This window comes from Limtongia smithiae (assembly GCF_038497785.1).
Source record: "Limtongia smithiae strain NRRL Y-17922 unplaced genomic scaffold V1518scaffold_2, whole genome shotgun sequence".
In the NCBI taxonomy this organism is placed as follows: Eukaryota; Fungi; Ascomycota; class Lipomycetes; order Lipomycetales; family Lipomycetaceae; genus Limtongia; species Limtongia smithiae.
In genome coordinates this window covers 1,233,610-1,252,744 of record NW_027117623.1, presented here as the reverse complement: position 1 = coordinate 1,252,744, position 19,135 = coordinate 1,233,610, and the positions used below count along the sequence as shown (strand labels likewise).

At 56.0% G+C, this 19,135-nt stretch overlaps 9 protein-coding genes across 9 annotated transcripts; 6 read left to right on the top strand and 3 right to left on the bottom strand.

Annotated features, from left to right (window-relative positions):
* The first annotated feature begins 90 nt into the window (after positions 1–90).
* On the top strand, positions 91–966 carry V1518DRAFT_412663 (HIT-like domain-containing protein). Its single transcript, XM_066903149.1, has 5 exons — positions 91–160; positions 210–263; positions 364–420; positions 470–589; positions 643–966. The coding sequence occupies exons 1-5, from the start codon at positions 113–115 to the stop codon at positions 904–906; spliced, it is 543 nt and encodes a 180-aa protein (XP_066761550.1). The 5' UTR covers positions 91–112; the 3' UTR covers positions 907–966.
* On the top strand, positions 967–3,007 carry V1518DRAFT_412661 (uncharacterized protein). Its single transcript, XM_066903148.1, has 3 exons — positions 967–2,029; positions 2,080–2,208; positions 2,263–3,007. Exons 1-3 carry the CDS (start codon positions 1,089–1,091, stop codon positions 2,825–2,827), a joined length of 1,635 nt encoding a protein of 544 aa, XP_066761549.1. The 5' UTR covers positions 967–1,088; the 3' UTR covers positions 2,828–3,007.
* V1518DRAFT_454509 (uncharacterized protein) lies at positions 3,008–5,230 on the top strand. The gene has a single exon (XM_066906541.1). The coding sequence runs from the start codon at positions 3,439–3,441 to the stop codon at positions 5,071–5,073; it is 1,635 nt and encodes a 544-aa protein (XP_066761548.1). The 5' UTR covers positions 3,008–3,438; the 3' UTR covers positions 5,074–5,230.
* On the bottom strand, positions 5,154–6,232 carry V1518DRAFT_178715 (NADP-dependent oxidoreductase domain-containing protein). Its single transcript, XM_066900834.1, has 2 exons — positions 6,010–6,232; positions 5,154–5,949 (listed from the first exon to the last, which is right to left on the bottom strand). Exons 1-2 carry the CDS (start codon positions 6,140–6,142, stop codon positions 5,234–5,236), a joined length of 849 nt encoding a protein of 282 aa, XP_066761547.1. The 5' UTR covers positions 6,143–6,232; the 3' UTR covers positions 5,154–5,233.
* V1518DRAFT_412656 (uracil-DNA glycosylase-like protein) lies at positions 5,928–7,368 on the bottom strand. Its single transcript, XM_066903147.1, has 3 exons — positions 7,086–7,368; positions 6,484–7,033; positions 5,928–6,426 (listed from the first exon to the last, which is right to left on the bottom strand). The coding sequence occupies exons 1-3, from the start codon at positions 7,361–7,363 to the stop codon at positions 6,280–6,282; spliced, it is 975 nt and encodes a 324-aa protein (XP_066761546.1). The 5' UTR covers positions 7,364–7,368; the 3' UTR covers positions 5,928–6,279.
* Positions 7,369–7,800: 432 nt separating this feature from the next.
* On the top strand, positions 7,801–10,587 carry V1518DRAFT_425902 (uncharacterized protein; the record flags this gene model as incomplete). Its single annotated transcript, XM_066905951.1, has 2 exons — positions 7,801–7,993; positions 8,051–10,587. 2 exons carry the CDS (start codon positions 7,801–7,803, stop codon positions 10,585–10,587), a joined length of 2,730 nt encoding a protein of 909 aa, XP_066761545.1.
* Positions 10,588–10,768: 181 nt separating this feature from the next.
* On the top strand, positions 10,769–13,683 carry V1518DRAFT_371270 (fungal-specific transcription factor domain-containing protein; the record flags this gene model as incomplete). The annotated part of the gene is made up of 5 exons (XM_066901351.1): positions 10,769–10,819; positions 10,876–11,358; positions 11,503–12,680; positions 12,726–13,214; positions 13,362–13,683. 5 exons carry the CDS (start codon positions 10,769–10,771, stop codon positions 13,681–13,683), a joined length of 2,523 nt encoding a protein of 840 aa, XP_066761544.1.
* A 1,170-nt stretch (positions 13,684–14,853) lies between these two features.
* On the bottom strand, positions 14,854–17,391 carry V1518DRAFT_370393 (uncharacterized protein; the record flags this gene model as incomplete). The annotated part of the gene is made up of 6 exons (XM_066901320.1): positions 14,854–14,943; positions 14,993–16,288; positions 16,340–16,371; positions 16,429–16,654; positions 16,823–17,204; positions 17,285–17,391. 6 exons carry the CDS (start codon positions 17,389–17,391, stop codon positions 14,854–14,856), a joined length of 2,133 nt encoding a protein of 710 aa, XP_066761543.1.
* A 154-nt stretch (positions 17,392–17,545) lies between these two features.
* Positions 17,546–19,116, top strand: V1518DRAFT_391428 (uncharacterized protein). The gene is made up of 2 exons (XM_066901764.1): positions 17,546–18,357; positions 18,430–19,116. The coding sequence occupies exons 1-2, from the start codon at positions 17,765–17,767 to the stop codon at positions 18,821–18,823; spliced, it is 987 nt and encodes a 328-aa protein (XP_066761542.1). The 5' UTR covers positions 17,546–17,764; the 3' UTR covers positions 18,824–19,116.
* Positions 19,117–19,135: the final 19 nt, after the last annotated feature.

Below are 19,135 nucleotides of genomic sequence, written 5' to 3'. Positions count from 1 at the left end.
ATGCCTACAGCGCGCCGCCGTCACACTCAGCACACGCGCCGCACTCACGTGCAGCGCTCATGACGAGAGCATTAAGGTATACAAACACATCCCCCATTCACCTCAACCAGCCATGTCTATACACTTCGGGCCGTTCGTCGTCACGAAGCAGGTCTTCTATGTACGCTTATCGTGCATATTGTCTGTATGTGCTTCCACTTACCACTTAGAAATCAACACACTCCTTCGCTCTGGTCAACCTCAAGCCGCTGCTTCCCGGCCATGTACGTCGCCATATTCAGTTCTAGCAGCAACTAGTACACACAGTCAATGGCCGCTGAGTGCTCGACTGACTGCGCTGCCATTGCACCGCTATAACTGCAGGTCATGGTTTGTCCGTTCCGCGTTGTGCCGCGCATCGCTGATCTCACCGTCGAGGAGGTAGGACTACGTATGTCGTTTGGTTGCGTTCGATACTTACAAACACCAGGTAGCGGACCTCTTTGTGACGGTTCAACGGGTATCATCGGTCATTGCAGATGTATATAAGGGCCAATCGCTCAACATTGCCGTTCAGGATGGCCCCCTCGCCGGCCAATCAGTTCCCCACGTCCGTTTGCACCAACTATTCGTCAGGCCGTCTCATCGACTAACACCCCGCAGGTCCACTGCCACGTCATCCCACGGAAGCTCAACGATCTACCCAACGTGGACGATGTATATACCCTCATGAACTCGCGCGAGGCCGACATTGAGCTGTCGTTCCAGCAGCTCAAGGCGGCGCATCAGGCCGGCGGCGGAGCGCTGGCAGGGCCTGATTTGAAGGACACAGATCGCCTGCCGCGCACTGAGCGCGAGATGTGGGACGAGGCAGACATGCTGCGGAGTAAAATGGCCACGGCTGGGCCGGTCAAGGCGGTGCTTTAGATGTACGATTGATGTTGCATATAAAGCGGTCGTGTAGAGGGCTGGTACAAACCCCTTGTTTCTATAACGGACGCGTCGCGTATTACCCCAACGCGACTATGCAAACCGCTTTCATTATCCTGATCGCGTCGTCTTCCACATTTCCTAGCTTTCGCATCTACTCCCTATAAACGACGTCCACCATGGCGGACATGACCCAGTTTGACAACATATACTTCAATCAGTCTTCTCGACCAGGACGGCTGAGGTTCGCCAACTCGGGCTTGGGCTGGAAGTCGTCCTCCAAGAACGTGTCACTCCCCCCGTTCCTGCTGCCGCAGTCCGAGTTCATGTCTGCAAATTGGAGTCGCGCTGCAAAGGGCTACGAGTGCCGCGTGTTGACGAAGGATCGAGGTGTCGTGCAGTTTGATGGCTTCGATCTCGACGACTTTGATCGCCTTAAGAGCACAGTCAAGCACCACTTCAACGTCATCCTCGAGACGCGGCCGCACTCGATCAAGGGCTGGAACTGGGGCAAGGCCATTTTTGAGCGCTCTGAACTCGTGTTTGAAATCTCCAACCGACCTGCGTTCGAGATCCCATACGCGCAGGTGAACAACTCCAATCTCGTTGGCAAGAGCGAGGTCGCGCTTGAGCTATCGGTCGATCATGATGCCGATATTCGGGGACCATCTGGTGTGCGCGACGAGCTCGTCGAGATGCGGTTCTTCGTCCCTGGAACTGTCGCTAAGAATGAGGACGAGTCGGACGGCGGCGAGTCCGAGGTCGAGGAGCAGAACGCGGCGGCCGCATTTTATGATACCATCAAGGAGCGTGCCGACATCGGCCTTGTCGCTGGCGAAACGATTGTTTCGTTTTCGGAGATCATGTTCCTTACTCCTAGAGGTCGTTACGATATCGACATGTACCCAAACTATATGCGTTTACGTGGTAAGACGTACGACTACAAGATTCAGTACACATCTATTCAAAAGCTGTTCCTGCTGCCCAAGCCTGACGATCTGCACAACATCCTGACGATCCAGCTCGACCCGCCATTACGCCAAGGTCAGACGCGATATGCGTTCCTGGTGATCCAGTTCTTGAAGGAGGAGGAGATTGAGGTGGAACTCAATGTCGAAGAGTATGTTCCTTTGTTAGGTACAGCACGAAGGTGTGCTAACAACAGTGTAGCCAGGAATTTGAGGAGAAGTACGCGGACAAACTTAAGAAGAAGTACGACCAGGCAGCGCACGAGGTCGTTGGTCAGGTGTTCCGGGGGCTGTCTGGACGGAAGATCACAGTGCCTGGCGGTTTTGTGAGGTGAGTTTGCTGCAGTTTGGTGCGACGGCGCGATGAAAAGACTGACATGTACAGCGTGCACGGCCAGGCTGGCGTCAAGTGTTCGCTGAAGGCGAGTGAGGGCTATCTGTACTTCCTGGATAAGAGCTTCCTGTTTATTCCCAAGCCTACGGTACTGATGAGCCACTCGGATGTGAGCTCGGTGACGCTGTCGCGGGTGGGCGGGTCGGTGTCGTCGTCGCGGACGTTCGATATCACGGTAAGCATGCTCAACGGGACGTCGTTCAACTACTCGAGCATCAACCGGGAGGAGCAGCAGCCGATCGAACAATACCTGAAGTCTAAGAATATCAAGATCAAGAACGACCTGGTGGAGGACCAGACGTTCTTAGCGGCCGCGCTGGGCGAGGACTCGGACGACTCAGATGTGGAGGCGGCACCGCGGGGAGCGCGGGGTTCTGGGTCAGAGGACGAGGAGTCTGTGGACGAGGACTTCAAGGCGTCGGAGGACGAGGACAGCGACGTCGAGGAGGAGTACGACGAGAACCACGAGAGCGCCGGGAGTGGCGAGGAGGACGACGACGATGACGACGAGTCGGAAGCGGAGGTGCCTGCGGCGAAGAAGGCGCGCAAGAACTAGATAGACTCAACGCTGCTCATCGCTCCTGAGTGGCTGCCACGACTTGCCGCACACGTGACTCAGCGTACTTGCGGCTCTAATTCTAGTGCGCTTCTGCATTTGTGCCGCAAATGCCGCGCCGCGTCTGCATCGCCAGATCTTCTTCTTCTCCATAAACACAACACCGCACTCTTCTCCATCGCCCCCACCGCCCCACACTGCCTCCGGCACCGTCCTCTTCGCCGCTGCCGCCGTAGCTGCTGTCTCTTGCTCTCTTCGCCACCTTGTGCTCCTGCCAGCTGCCGCTTACCGTCGTCGTCTGCTCGCACTGCCGTTTCCACTCGCCGTCCTTGCACCTTCTTCTATTCACCACCATCCCCTCCCTGCGGTTATGCCCCAGGACGCGATTGCCGTCGCCTGAACCACGCCTCACGCTCCCAGATAATGTGGCCCCAACCGTGCCGCCGTACTCGCCCCCAGAACCAGCCCGCCCCGCACCCCCCACTCGCGTCGAATAACTGGACGACGCCGCCGCCCCTACGTCAGCAGCACCAACGCAGCCCGCATCGTCGCACGACGCCGTCCTAAACGAACGCGTCGTCCATTTTCATATTCCGCTGCTTGTCCCGCAAATGACGTCCGCGCGCGAAGAGCGCAAGCTCAAAGACGTGGTCGCGCGATTCGAGCGTCTTGAGCAGGAGACGAGAGAACACGTCAACCGCGGCCACGCGCATGCATCGGCATCCATCCATCCGCCAGCTGCCGATGGAGTAGTTTCGAGCCGCAAAAGCTCGAAAGAAGCACAGCAGTCCGCCGCTTTGTCGCCAACTGCAGCTGCAACGCAACTTCAGCCGCCATCTTCAACATCTTCAACACCCGGCAGCACACGGAAGCGCAAGCGCTCATCGGGACACCGCCGCAGCACGAGCCCGACGACGACTACACCCGCGCAGAAACCACGAAACTCGACGGTCACTGCCCGACAACGCAGTGCGACCGATAATAGCGTCGCATCCTCATTATCGCCGGTGTCACCGCGCTCGCCAAATGGGCGTGCCTCAAAGGCGGAGAAATATATAACTGACCCAGCGGATGTCGATAGTGAGGTGTCGACTGATGATGATGTCGATTGGCTACCGCCAAAGCTAATTCTTGTGCGCAAGTTCTTTCGCGCACGGGCAAAGGCCGCAGTGGCGGAAAAAGCTGCTACTGATGCCACGGTGGAGAAAGCTGTGCCAGCGCTATCGCCTGCATCGGTATCAAGTAGCGATGCGAAGTCAACAATTGCGGGCGGCGAACTCGGGTCGCCTGCAACGGACCTGGACGCCGTGAAGTCGCATCGCCAGAGCGTCAGCGCCGAATCTGCCGCCACTGCGGTGAAGCGCGCACATTCCTCCTCGCCAGATATTAGGCCCGTCTCGTTCACGCGGCAGTCCGAGTCAGTGTGGCGGTCGCCTGCACTTTCGCCGCGGGCGATGACAGGTCTCAATTCCGCAGGGCCAAGCCGGAAAGCGACGCCAGAGCCGACACAGCCAACTACTGCGGTGCCAGCGCCGATCGCAGTCGCGACTGCGAAGTCAAAGTCCGGCCCGGAGCTCTCTGATCTGTTTTCTGACGACGGGGATAAATCCGGCGAGACCACAGCGCACATGGAGCCTACTCTGAAACCTATCCCGGAGTCGCGACGGGGCAGCGGTTCGACTGAGCAGATCACAAACACAGACGGGATATCGCGGCCGCCATCGAATCCAACAGTATATCAACCCGCAGCCTCACCACAACCACAACAACAACAACAACAACAACAACAACAACAACAACAACAATTAGATACTGCGGTAAACGGGGCATCAAGAGCGCCGGCGATGCAACCGCCGCTCGCTGCGCTGCTGAGCGCGATTTCAGCTGCCGCTGCCACTCCTGCGCCGGGGCCAGTACCACCATCGACGCCTCTTAGTAGCAGTTTTGGGACGCCCAGTGCTTCGTCAGCAACACCTGGAACGCCGGTAGTGTCACTGCTTCTCCAACAGCTTGCACAGACACCTACTCCTGGCGGCACCTCGATGGCAGCCCGCCCACTGCCCCCAGTACGGCCCGTCAAGAAACTGTCATTCGCGGACTATAAGAAGAAGCAGCTGCCGAACGCGGCTGCCGCGCGTGAGAAGGAGCACCAACAACAGCAGCCAGAAAAAGATGGCGGCGGCGCCGTGAGCTCGGAAGCGATTGTGAGCACAGTGCTCCAGATCGGCGAGAAGAAGAAGGAATAAACGAAACGTGTACTATACTCTCTACTTTTAGGATGTGTTTTCTTGCTCTATTTGACTTTGTATTTTTACTGTTCGGGGCAATCGTTTGCATGCATGTACTACTTTTGCGTTTCTAGTTGCGTGTAAGTTCAGATAAGCCAAGGTATCTATGAATTAAATTCTACAGGGGCGAGATGGTGGGGTCCCAGGTGACTGGAGCGTAGCTGTCCAGGTCGAGCATGGCCATCTCGGCGTCGGAGAGCGCGAAGTTGAACACGTCGATGTTGGAGCGGATGCGGTCTGGGTTGGAAGACTTGGGAATGGGTACGTGTCCCTTCTGCATGCTCCAGCGTATGAGCACCTGCGCGGGGGTTATCGCACCGCCGTGGGCTGTGACGATGTCGGCAAGGAGCGCGTCGCCAAAGCGCACACCCCGCGTGAGCGGACTGTAGGCCTCGACGACGATATTGTTCGCGGCGCAAAATTCGACAATGTCTTTCCGCGGCAGCCACGGGTGCACTTCGACCTGGTTCACGGCAGGATGCACCTCGAGCCCGTCCCAGTCAAGGAGCTCTTGTAGGTGGTGCACGCCGTAGTTGGACACCCCGATCGACCGGATCTTGCCCGCCTTGACCGCGTCCTGCAGCGCGCGCCATGTTTCAAGGCGCGCGGTGCGCGAGCGCGGAGGCGAATGGATGAGGAAGAGGTCTGCATAGGACAAGCCCGCGCGTTTGAGCGAGCCATCGATGCCGCGCGCAGCAGCGGCGTAGGAGGTTGTACATTGTTGCCAGAGCTTGGTGGTGTAGAACACAGACGCGCGGGAGGTGCCGGTTTCGGCGAGGAATTGTAAAATCGCACGGCCGCATTGGTCTTCGTTGTCATAGAACTGCGCGGTGTCTGTACGGAGGAATTAGCTGTGGGAGGGATATGGAGGGAAGCAGAGGTGTGGAGGCGCACCGACAAGGCGGTAACCGGCCTTAAGCGCCTCGTACACACCAGAGCCATTGGCCCTGTACGCGCCGTAGCCGATGCGCGGCATAACTTCGCCAGATGAGAGCTTCACGGTAGATGCAATCGTGAGTGGCGCCATGGTCGGTGTCTTCGAGATCCCCGAGGTGGTTGCGGGTGTGTATGATGTTCTTCCTGACGTTGGGAGAGACGCACGTCATCAGCACAGGAGGGGCTAATCTATAACGATAACTCTGTCTTGTTCCGCTTCTCCTAAATCTACAAAGTCCACTCAATCTCCGCGTCGTCACCATAATGCTCCTTCAGCCACTCGTTCGTCTTCTTGAAGTGGCCGCAGTCGAAAAACCCGCGCGATGCCGAGAGCGGACTCGGGTGCACTGCGCGCAGGACGCAGTGCTTCGATTTCTACAGTTGTTAGCAAGTGCAATTGTATTATGGGGACAGAAGAGGGCGTAAACATACGTTAATCTTGTCGACGCGCTTCCCTGCGGGACTACCCCACGCGAGAAACACAACGCCCTGCTTCCGTCGCTCGGCAACAACCGCGATGACGCGTTCCGTGAACTGCTCCCATCCCTTTCCGGCATGAGAATTCGCCGCGTGCGCGCGCACGGTAAGGCACGTATTAAGCAACAAAACGCCTCGCTCTGCCCACTTCGTGAGATCCCCCGCCGCGGGAGCTGCAGGTGGTACGAACTCTGGGTAGTCGTTCTTCAGCGCGATGTAAATGTTCCGCAGAGAGGGGGGAACTGCGGTGGGCGGTTTAACTGAGAATGCGAGACCGTGAGCTTGGTTGAAGTTGTGGTACGGGTCTTGACCTATCACAACGACTTTCACCTTGTCGAGCGGTGTGAGACGAGACCAGGAGTACACATCTCTAGCCGGGGGGAGGACCTTTTGACCAGCGCGATCTTCGGCGATGAGGAAGCGCTTTAGTGAGAGGAAGTAAGGTTTAGTGAATTCGGCCCGAAGAGCGGCAAGCCAAGAGTCGTCCATTGTGTTGATCTCGAGTCTGCGGAAGTTAGTGGTGTGAGAGGAGGGAGAGGGACGACGCGTCGACATACTGAAGCAGGTCGCGTTGTTCGGTTGTCAACGAGGCGATCCACGCACTCTTGTCAAACGGTGCAGATACGCTTGGCTTGCTGGTGTTGTCATCTCCTTTCGATGGCGATGATTTTAACGAAGGTTGTGATGATGGAGGTGACGAGGAAGGTGCGAGTGAGGAAGACGACGAGACCGGCACAAAAAAAGACGTCAAAGTCGTGCGTGCCTTCTTTTCGCCGGTGGCGGCGATAGTGGTGGAAGCGGCTTTGCGCTTGGCTGCAGTCGCAATGGTCGTCATTATTGCGGAGGGAGAGAAAGGACAGGGAGAAATGGGAGGGAGAGTTGGTGAAGGGGATGGTGCTCCCAGCACGCGTGCACCACGCGTCACGGACGCGTTCTTGCGCGAACATGCACCGTTTTCAAGCACTTGCTTCGGCAATAGTCGAGAACTATATGTACAAACTATCTACAGTCTACAATCAAACGTATAGATCGGCGAGTGTGATGTGTGGTGGTGAGTGCGACCGCCGGTGATCAACCGCAGCAAGATGCGCTGGGAGAACGACAACGTGACCTTCGTCTGCCCTCGGCAACTCGATTCTTCGCTGTCTTTCTCACGCTCTTACGATGTATCGCATCATGCGTCATGCCGCGTCCTCCGCACCGCGCAGGCCGCTGCTGCAGGCTGCCAGGCGCGGCGGTGGTGCTGCTGCTGCTGCCGGCGGCGCAGGCGCCATGGCCGGCGTCTACCCTGGCATCGGCATGCGTAGGATGCTCAACGGAAACAATGTCGCGGGATCGCCGCTGCTCGCGCGACATATCTCGTTCATGTCTGGCGCTAAGGCGCTTGGAAAGCTTGCGCGAGTGCCGGCGGCTGCGGGTGGTGCGGTGGCGGCGGGGTTTGCGTACGTGAACTACCAGGTTCAAGGTATGCACGCTTGATGTTGTTGCCACTGGGTGATCGGGGGCTAATGGGTTCTTGCAGAGGCGGCGAATTACACGCAGAAGAAGATTGGAGAGGCCACAGACTGGATTACGGGCACGGCATCGACGGTTAAAGACGGCATCGAGAGCATCAGTGCGCCGGACTGGCTGTCATCGCTCTTCAAGGGCGGCGAACCTCCACCAGCAAGTGAAAACACGTCGAGCGACGGCGCTAGCAGTTCCAGCAATAACACAAGCAGCGGCGGCGGCGGCGAAGGCAGTGATGGCGGCGACAGTGGCAACGGTGCAGAGGCCGCGCTGGCGGCTTCCGGCGCTGCAGTGCTCTCGTCACTGAGTGACGACTCAGACGCGGACGAGCGCGCGGCGGCCGCGACGTCGCAGATGATGGTGCTCACGCGGAAGATGATCGAGATTCGCGCAATCCTGCAAGACATTAGCAATACCGGCAGCGGCAGTACCGCGTTGACGCGTGTGCAGCTGCCCTCCATCGTCGTGATCGGCTCGCAGAGCTCCGGCAAGTCGTCGGTGCTCGAGGCGATCGTGGGCCACGAGTTCCTGCCCAAGGGCAACAATATGGTCACGCGGCGGCCAATCGAGCTCACGCTGGTTAACTCACCGGACGCCGCGGCAGAGTACGGCGAGTTTCCTGCGCTCAAGCTCGGCAAGATTACAGACTTTTCACAGATTCAGAAGACACTCACAGACCTTAATCTCGCGATTCCAGATTCGGAGGCAGTCTCTGATGATCCTATTCGGCTCAACATATATTCACCACATGCACCGGACCTCACGCTCATTGACTTGCCTGGCTACATCCAGCTATCGGCAGCAGATCAGCCGGAGAGCCTCAAGACGAAGATCTCAGCGCTGTGCGATAAGTACATTGCTGCGCCAAACATTATCCTCGCGATCTCGCCCGCAGACGTCGATCTTGCAAACTCGACGGCTCTGAAAGCCTCGCGCAGGGTCGATCCTCGGGGCGAGCGAACCATCGGCATCATTACAAAGCTGGATCTCGTGGATCCTAACTACGCAGTCGAGCTTCTGCAGAACAGAAATTATCCGCTGCAGATGGGCTATGTTGGCGTCGTTAGTCGGATCCCGTCCGCAATCGCACAGCGTGCGGCGGGGTCGGGGTTGTTGTTCAAACTAGGAGGCGGCGCCGGCTCAGGTGGTGGTTTGGATAGCGTTGATATCGGCGGCATCATTGCGCGGAACGAAGAGTCCTACTTTAAGAAGCACGCCGCATTCGCGTCGATACTCGAAGACGCGGCGACGGCTGGACGTGGCGGGATCTTGGAGCGGAATCAGCCGGTCACGCTCGGCGTCATCAACCTGCGCAATAAGCTGATGCGGACGCTGGAGCGATCGATGGCAAAGTCCCTGCAGCCCACGCGGGACGCGATCAATCAAGAGCTCGAAGAGGCGGCGTACCAATTCAAGGTTGAGTATAATGACCGGCCAATCACAGCGGAGTCCTACCTGGCGCAGTCACTGGATTCGTTCAAGGTCAGCTTTAAGGAGTTTAGTAATAAGTTCGGTCGCGACCAGGTCAAGGCTATGTTGAAGGCAGAGCTTGACCAGCGAGTGCTGGATTTGCTCGCGCAGCGGTATTGGAACCGGCTTGTGAGTGAAGGTCAGGAAATTGCCGCGGCACCGACAACTGCAGGCCTTCTGCGGCCACTTACAGAATTGCCATTGGCGAATCCAGACGACGTTTACTGGTTGCGGCAGCTCGACGTGTGCGTGTCGAGCCTCACAAAATCCGGCATCGGACGTGCGTCTACTACATTAGTGTCAAATGCGCTCTCAGGCGAGATGGACCACTTGGTCAATTCGGGTCCATTCAAGACACATCCGTACGTGAAAAAAGTGATCCAGGACGCCACAATGGAGATCCTGCACTCACGGTTCTACTCGACGGCGGACCAGGTGGAGAACTGTATCAAGCCGTACAAGTACGAAGTCGAAGCCGAGGACCGCGAGTGGAGCCGGAGCCGTGAACACGCTTTTGCGCTGCTGAAGGAGGAGCTGCGGCAGTGCGAGGCTGCGTACGCGCAGCTGCAGAAGAGCGTTGGTGGGCGGAAGAAGCTCACGCAGGTGGAGACGTTCGTAGAGCGTAGCCACAACGGGCAGGTCAAGGTCGAGGACGCGAACGAGGTATATGGATTCAGCCAGGCGCTGATAGAGCGTGGACGGGAGGGCGTGTTTCTGGCCAAGCGCGCGGACATACTCAGGCTACGGATGCTCGCGCTCAAATCGAAGCAGTGCAAGTCCAAGGCGAACAAGTACTATTGTCCGGAGATCTTTCTGGACGTTGTCGCGGACAAGCTGACGCAAACAGCGGTTTTGTTTTTGAACGTCGAGTTGCTGTCGGACTTTTACTACCACCTGCCGCGGGAGCTGGACCTGCGGCTAGGCCACGGGCTGGGCCCTCAGCAGATGGACACGTTTGCCCGGGAGGACGCGAAGGTGCGGCGCCACCTGGACCTGCAGGAGCGAAAGCAGCTGTTGGAGCACGCTGCGGAGAAGATTGAGGCGGTAATCGCGATGCAGAAGACGCGGCGGGAGGTCTAGCGGATTGGAGTAGGAAATAAACAAAAACACTTCTCGGATGCGTTTAGGCTGCCCGAAGCGATGTCCCAAGAGGCACGTGAACACTCTGATAGGGTTTGCGGTCCCGTTTTGACAAGGCACAAACCTCCGCATTCTTCGCCATCTTCGCCATCTTCTTCACCCGTTAACTCCCGAGTGCACCATGAGCGCCGTCGCAGGCCGCAAAGCAATACAGGACGATATCGAGCAGGCCGTGAGTTGTTTCTGTGGCTCGTGACTGCACCCGTCACCACCGCTGACCACCGGCAGTGCGATTCCTGCCGTCGTCGAAAGCTCAAATGTACGAAGGACTTTCCAGTCTGTGGTCACTGCCGCCGCCACAAGCGTGACTGCGTCTACTCCCCGCGCGCCATCCGCTCGCCGCTTACGCGCAAGTACCTCACCCAAGTCGAGAACCGCGTCGAACGGCTCGAACAGCTACTTACGGAGCTGCTGCCCAATGCCGACATCGACAAACTGCTCGCCTCGAACAGCACCGCGTCCCCGAGGGTGATCGCCGCAATGGCGGCCTCCATCGCGCGGCAGGGCAAGACCGTGTCGGAGTCGTCGTCGTCGCCGGAGCTTGCGCTCGGAGGCAGCGGGACGACGGCGGGTGGGAGTATCGCCGGAAGCCATTCCGCCTTTCGGATGTCCGCTTCGGCTCGCAGCGATACCGACGAGTTTCTAGCCATCAGTCCCGCAGAGCTCGAGATAGACGAGCACGAAAACTCGCCTGAGGAGATACTCTCTGGCGTCCGTCGCGACGCGGAGGACGATGACGTTGTCGACGACGACCAAGAATACGCGCGCGGCTCGGCGGCTATCGACGGCTCCCGCGACGGCAGGTTCCGGCTGCGTCTGCCCCACAGTGCGTCCGCTGCACCGCCAAATAGCAAGAGCGATCATCCACCGATGCCGATACAAGAGTCCGTCCCGGACGAGGCAGACGGGTTCGACTGGGTTGAGCAGGACGTGTTCAACAATGACCTCTCCGACGGCATGGCCGCGCTCTCCATCTCCCCGCGCGGCTCGGGCTACTTTGGCGCGGCGTCGAGCTCAGTGCTGTTACGTGTGTTGCGGATGAACCCCGGTGCGGGTGGCAATATGAATCCTGATGGCAGCATCTACGGCGTTCCGCTCATGCCACTGTATTCCTCACCCGCACCTCGCCACGTTTCCGACGCACTCATTGACGCATACTTTTCTATCTACCACACCTCATATCCATTCCTGCACGAAGAAACTTTCCGCGCGCAATATCGCGGCCAGATTTCGCGCCCACCAGACACAGTCTGGGAGATACTGTTCAACACCGTCCTCGCGCTCGGTGCGTGGTGTCTTGTCAACGAGTCCAGCTGCGCCGACATGGCGTTCTACCAGAACATCAAGACGCTTCTTACCGCTGAGGTTATTGAAACTGGAAGTTTGCCGTTGCTACAAGCCTTGATTTTACTCAGCAATTACGTGCAGAAGCGTAACCGGCCCAACTCTGGCTGGAACTTACTCGGCATCGCGCACAGAATGGCGACGGGCTTGGGTCTGCATCGCGAATTTCCCGGGTGGACGAGTAGTCCGCTCAAGCAGGAAATGCGACGACGCGTTTGGTGGGGTCTATTCATGTTTGACGCTGGCGCTGCGATTACCTTTGGTCGGCCTGTGAGCTGGCCAGACCACGGCGGTGTGGACGTAAACGAGATCTCAAACATCCACGACGCAGAGCTTACGTTCGACACGCGCACAATGCCTCCGAGCAGGGATACTGACATCACGATCTATTCGGGAATGATTGTGCAGTGCCGCTTTCACCGGATGACCAACAACCTTTACAACCGACTCATCTCCAAACCGTCGCTGACAGCTGAGCAAACGCTGTCATTGGCGGCAGTAATAGATACCTTTGTCGACGATCTGCCGTATCAGTTCCGGGAAGACACGCCGATTGATTCGACCTATGACTGGTTCGTGTTCTCGCGGTACCGGTTATTCTGGCGGTATCGCAACCTGCGGTTATTGGCTTACCGACCCTTCGTGCTGCAGCGCGCTCTTAGCATGAGTGGCGCGATGGAGAAAGCTATGTCGTCGATGAACAACTCACGAGCCGGCACGCCACAACCATCAAGTTTCATGAAGGTCAAGGAGGAACCCAGCAGTCCGCTCGCCACAACCGTCGCGCCCATGACAGTCACAAGCAAACCCCCCACCTCTGTCCCCGCTACTCCCGCTGCGGCCATGTCAGAGTCATACAAGGCCCGTTTGAAAGCCGTGCTAGACGAGACACCAGCGGAACTCGCGTGTCGCGAAAAGTGCATGCAAGACGCGCACGAGACGATTTTGTCGGTCGAGGATTACATAGCGAACCGGCCGATATCGACGCTTGCAGTGTGGTACGCACTGTACTTCCTTTTCCAGGCAGGTCTCATCCCGTTGATTTGTTTCTGCTCCGAACCAAACTCGCCGCGGGCGCCAGAGTGGGTGCAGGATATCGAACGCACACGCGCGGCTTTGGCGGTGGTGTCGTCACGTAATGGGCTTGCGGACAAGTTCTTGAATTTGATCAACGGACTTATTGGGTCGCTTGTCGTGAATGACGACGGAGGTGTCGGGAGTGCGTCGCAGGAGCACCAGCCCGCAGCAGCGACAGCACAGGCTACGACTGGACGCGGTATCGATGCGGACGACTTGGATGTCACGCTCGGCGTTGGCCTCGACATCGACGGTGTCGCGTCGTCATCACCATCCATTGGAGGCATGGCAAGTCAACTACCGACAGCAGGCATGTCGATGGGCGATTTTGAGAAGCGTACGGATTGGCTTAATGACGTTTACTCGCTGCTGTTCGAAGACCCCACCAGCTCGAGTTTCATGACTGGCATTCTGCGGGACCGCAACGACGTCGTGGTGCCGGACGGGGTTGTTGTCGGCGCTGATACCGACGCATTTGGAAATGACGCGGTCAGCGCCGATGGGCCGGTGCTTAGCGTTCTTACTGGTGTTGCTGGTGCAGGCATCGGCGCCGTGCGCATTGACCGCGACGACGAGGTTGAAGAAGAGGATGATCCATTTTCGCATATTCTCTAAGACAAGTGTAACACATGCATTCTTAGAGACACACGAAGTGGACAAGACAAAGCACAACGGCGCAGGCGCTGTATGAGGTGCGATATGGTGAACTACAAGGACGAAACAAAGTATCGTAAATAGGGAAAGCGGAGCTGGCGTTTTGATTCTGTGTTTTGGTTTGGACGGCAGCTGTGCACGCGTCATAATAATTGCAACACCGTGCTGCAAGTGGTCGCTACGCTTTTTTGTAACTACGTGTACGTATATATTGGAAATTTGTAATGATGTTATGCTTAGTGATGTGTTGTATGATACTCTGAAAGTTGTGGCAGGGACGAGAATGTCATTGGCAAGATCTTTGTCTGGCTAAAGGACGGCGGCGTTGTTTATTACCAGAACAGTCAAAAATACTTTTCATTCCGCAACTGGACTCACGCATCCTCGGACGGGAAGGCGAAACAGAGAATTGACAACGCAGATCACTAATGAATGACTAGCTCCACGACCCCTGAAAGCGTCAGAACCGCGCGTATCTTGCTCTCTTCGGACGCCGGATCGACGAGCGAAGAGACAATACTGCGAAGGGCCGATAATGGTGCTGCAGGATGAACGGTAGACCGGGCCGGAACAGTAAAGTATGGAGAGGCACATCTAAGGCGGTTATGGACTGGAATCTTGGGTAGACACGCGCAACCATCTACGGCCCTTCAACACTTCCGCCATGGGGCAGTGTTCTGCAGATGTGCTGCACATTAGACTGTCGATATAGCCCAATAGATAGATTTGGACGGGAACTACTGTCATATTGTAATTAAGCTTAGCATCCTGTCTCACCCTGTTTCCTTAGCTGCGGAACTGTTACCAGTTTTGAGGCCTTGCTGTCACGATATGGAAGGCGGGCATAGCAATAGCAGGGATCTCGACCCTATTTTAGACGCATTTAAGACCTTTCTCGTCCACTAGTCGCTTGCTCCTAACTCTTGCGCCTCGAGAGTTAGTCTCCCATTCCTCCCAATGGTATTCCTCGCGAACTCTACAGGTTATGCCTGGTGCACAGTGACTATTTCATGACACATTGCGAGTGAAAGAATAATAACCAGAGCTCGAAGCAAAAGCGGTGATGGCAAACATATACTTGAGACTACTCTGCAGAGAGGTAGCTTCCTTCGGATACCGCCAGGCCTCCGATCACATATAATCTTTGCTGAGATCAACGACTATTGAATCTAGCGGACCAGTTTCATAACTAGTCTCTTCGATAAAGGTATCCAATGTAGCCTATTCACGTCAGTCGACAGTATGCCTAACATGGGAGGGAGATACGAACCCAATCGACATCCATATTAATCAAATCTTTCTCAAACGAGAATCGTCCGTTGGCTGCGTCAACCTGCTCACTGAGTCCCGCATGATCCGGCGGTATTGCTGGTAATACCGCCCGAGAAGACCCAGCGTCAGTTCCAATTCCAGCTTCACAGCCGGAGAGCAGCTTGGCAAGAAATTGATAAACTCTCTCCACCTCATCCGATGTATCAACGGCTCTTGCCCAGAGGGCACACGACTTCTGCAAGGCCTGCAGGAGAACGCCACTGTCCGGCGATGCTTCCGCATCTGGGGCTTGTCGTCTTAACTCTAGCTCTAAAAACAGAATTATTGCACCGAGCGTTAAAATTTGTCGGGTTTGTGATAGTTGATAAAATGAAGGCTCTAAGCCCTGCTGGAAGGCTAGTATCGCTAACGCAGACGAGATGCATCGATCTCTGGAAAATTTATAGCGACCGTCGACCCTGCCCTTTACCAGGAATCTGCGATGCAAGGTGCACATACCCTTATAGTACATACCTTCCAGGCTCATATTAGAGAAATCGGCGATAGTTGGGATGACGCTATTTCCGGCCTTAATGGGAACCACTCTCATATGTGGAGGAAAATTCTCGTGTGCGTTATACAGGACCCGGTCGATTTCGAGGACGGTCTCGTACGAGCCCAGATAAGAAGTGCTATTAAAATCGGCGACGCGACCCAGCGCGCTAAACAGGCGTCCTTTGACGATCAGATACGTCGCCGGCGTGATCTCCGCAAGTGGCCGTGACGGAGGGAGAATGGTCATGTCATCAGACAGCTCCCAGTCGTACAAATTGCGGGGCTCCGCTGTATCCGCGTGTATTGCCAACATCATGCGAGGAAAGCCCCCGAGAAATGAGGCCAGATCGTCCATGCTGGTGACAGAGAGCCAGACGCGACGTCGGTATTCTGCTTGCAGAACTGAAATGCCCGAAGACTGGGAGGGGTCGCGGTGGTAGCCCATATTGATGGCGGCGCGAGCCATGACGCCCGTCATGATCCACAGCCCGCGACAGTTGTCGTCCTTCCGATTCAGTTCCGCTGTGGCGTTGAAGCGCAAGGTCTCCACAGTGTATGGCAAGCACTTGGCGATATCACCACTCAGCAGACATTGGGCCGTGCGTATCCGATATAGCTGGAAGAGTGACTCGGAGATGCCTTCGTACTCTGGTGGCTCTCCGTATTGGTGAAAGGCGAGCATGGTGATGCTGAGAATGGAGAACAGGAGGCCCAGCCATATGAAGTTTGCCTGTGACAAGTCTCTCCACTGTTCGTTGTACTACGACGAGGTCAGCCAAAGGAGAAGACAGGTTCCGGGCACAACTCCTACCTCGTGCATAAAAGTAGGCTTATGGAGGAGAGCTGATGATCGTGTGAGCGGTACGCGCGCCAGCCTATGGTATGACACTCTTAACTTACGAGGGACGTTGATGGGGAAGCCTCGACCATCGAAGAATCGAGAGATTAGCCGATCAACCTCGGGCTTAGGCGGAAGAGTGGAGAGGATCTCGATTCGTTCGATTGGCTTAACCTGGTTGAAGAGCAGGCTCGATCCATCCACCGTATGTGAGAGAGTAGGATGCAAGTTCTCGTCACTGTGGTTGTCCTGCTGGCGCAGCCTCCAGGTTCTTTTAAGCTCGTTGACCTAGCTGCGGTTAACTAAGGATATACGACATATGGCAGCCATGGCCACGAGCAATCAAGACGATAAGTGGAAAGACGAGAGACCGGGGAATGAACAGCGAGTTGCGATCAGCCTCTTCGCTCATCACTACCAGATCAAGCAAGATTAAAAATAAAAATAGCAAGATACCTGTTGCAGGACAGCGTTCCAATCGTCTCCACCGACATACACCGAATGGATGCCATCCATCACTGTCTGTCCGGCTCCAGCCATATTCGGAGCATCAGACGGCGCAGAGGATAGGGCCTGTTCCGACTCGGTGTGGGGACTTTCGGGCGTATAAACCACATTTTTGCTGGGCGACAGATCTCGGGGGCCTTCCGCGATGAGTCTCTTCACTAGGTCCTCCAAGTGATCGATCCGTTGGTGTATGCTAGTGGTATCGCCATTCGTATCGCGATGAGTGACCGGCGTGGCAACGACCCCATTCTTGGACGCGCGAAATTTGCAACCTGCCTGCTCGGCACGAGCCGTACAGTTCTGGCAAGGTTTCTCCCGATTGCATCTCAGTCTGAGGGCCCGTTAGCAATCATACCTCGGCGACACAAGTGGCTCTCGACAGTTGGTCGCAATCTGTCCGGGTGTACGCACTTTCTCGTGCGACAGGAGTCACATGATACAGGGATGCGAGCGCGCCGATGAGGTCTGTCAGGCTCCTGTGCAGCCCGAATGGGCGATGGATTTCCTTGCGACTGCATTACTGCAAGCAGCGGTCGAATATGCTCCAGCTTTGCCTTCGAGCCCGATGACCGATGCACTGAGGCGATTGCGGGGTTCGGTCATCTACGCCGCCACCTCTCGCGACCACAGCCCCATAACTAGTCACGTGGCAGTCAAGTCCGCGGCGATTATCGTCAAGTCCGCGGTGATGACGGCCACCCCTTCAGTTCCCGCGTAGTAGTCCATGGACTTAAAGCGCTGCGTTAGAGATGGCATATCTATATAGCTTTGAGAGCAATCTCATAGAGAGGACCCATCCTTGGTTCCTTCACGTTACTGATTGGAATCTACACACTGCAAGTTACTGTGCCCACCCAATCGACCAGAGAGTGAGATCGCCGACTAGTCACGATGCCTACCATAGGCAATTTCCTCCATACCCAGTTTGTCGTTAAGATCCCCAAGCCGTCCACCTCCTTTGCCTCCAAAACCGTCATCGTCACCGGTGCGAACAGCGGTCTGGGCAAGGAAAGTGTGAAGTACATCATCACCCTCGGTGCCAGCAAGGTCATTTTTGGCTGTCGCAGCCTGTCCCGTGGTAAAGAGGCCAAGCAAGAAATCGAGAAACGCTTGGCATGCAGTCCTAGCATCATCGAAGTGTGGGAACTCGACCTCGACTCACCCTCATCGATCAAGAGCTTCGCGGACCGGGCCAACGGTCTGCCCCGACTCGACGTTCTGATCAACAATGCGGGTATCCGTGCGAGCGAGTTCAAGATGGTTTACGATACCGAGCACACCCTCGCTGTGAATGTCATCGGCACCTTCTTGCTCACATTGCAGCTAATTCCCAAGCTTAAGGAAACGGCCCGGACGTATGGAGTCGCACCGCATTTGACATTCGTCGGGTCAGCGCTGTACGATATAGCCAAATACCCCGACAGTCGTGGAGGCGACGTCTTTGCTTACTTCAAGAACGAGTCGCGCTTCAAACCGCAGGATCAGTGAGTCGATCGCCTGTTTCGGGTCACTCCACTAAGGTTTAGATTGTTGCTGACAAATTTGGCTTTGTACAGATACAACCTCTCCAAGTTGTTGCAGCTATACGCAGCAATTAAACTAAGCGCTATTCTCGATCAAACTGGCACCGCCAATCCAACCGCCATCGTGATCAATTCTCTCGATCCTTGCTTCTGCAAAACGGGGCTGCACGTCCAGCGAAACATCACGGAGGCTGTCGTCTTCAAGATTTTCGAGGTGATATTTGCTCGCTCGGCCGAGGAGGGGGCTCGGCTGGTGGTGCAAGCAGCTTCGGCAGGACGGGAGACGCATGGACTCTATCTTCGTGCTGGCGCTGTGCAGGAGTATCACCCTATAGCACGGGATGAGAAGAGAGTTACGTCCTTTTGGGATCTTCTTTGTAAGAGACTGGAGCAGCTGCAGCCTGGTATTCTACAGAACATTAAGTAGTGGGAAGTTGAGATTGACTTCTATTTGTCTATTCTTTAAAGCAACTTTTACAATTTATCTTCACAGTAATCCGTCCTTGTTACGACGTGTTCAAAGGGAGTATCGACTATGTTCTATGTGGAAACGGGTATACATCTGCCAGGAGTATCAAGAAATCTTGGTGGAAAATTGGTTTGCCCTATTCTACATAGAAAATACCGACACGTCTCCAGTCCAATATAGCCCCATTATCGAGCCCCAACATTCAACTTCTCTTCCAGCCACATCCTCTAGCTACTAGCCCACTATAGCCCTTTACATTATATAGATGTT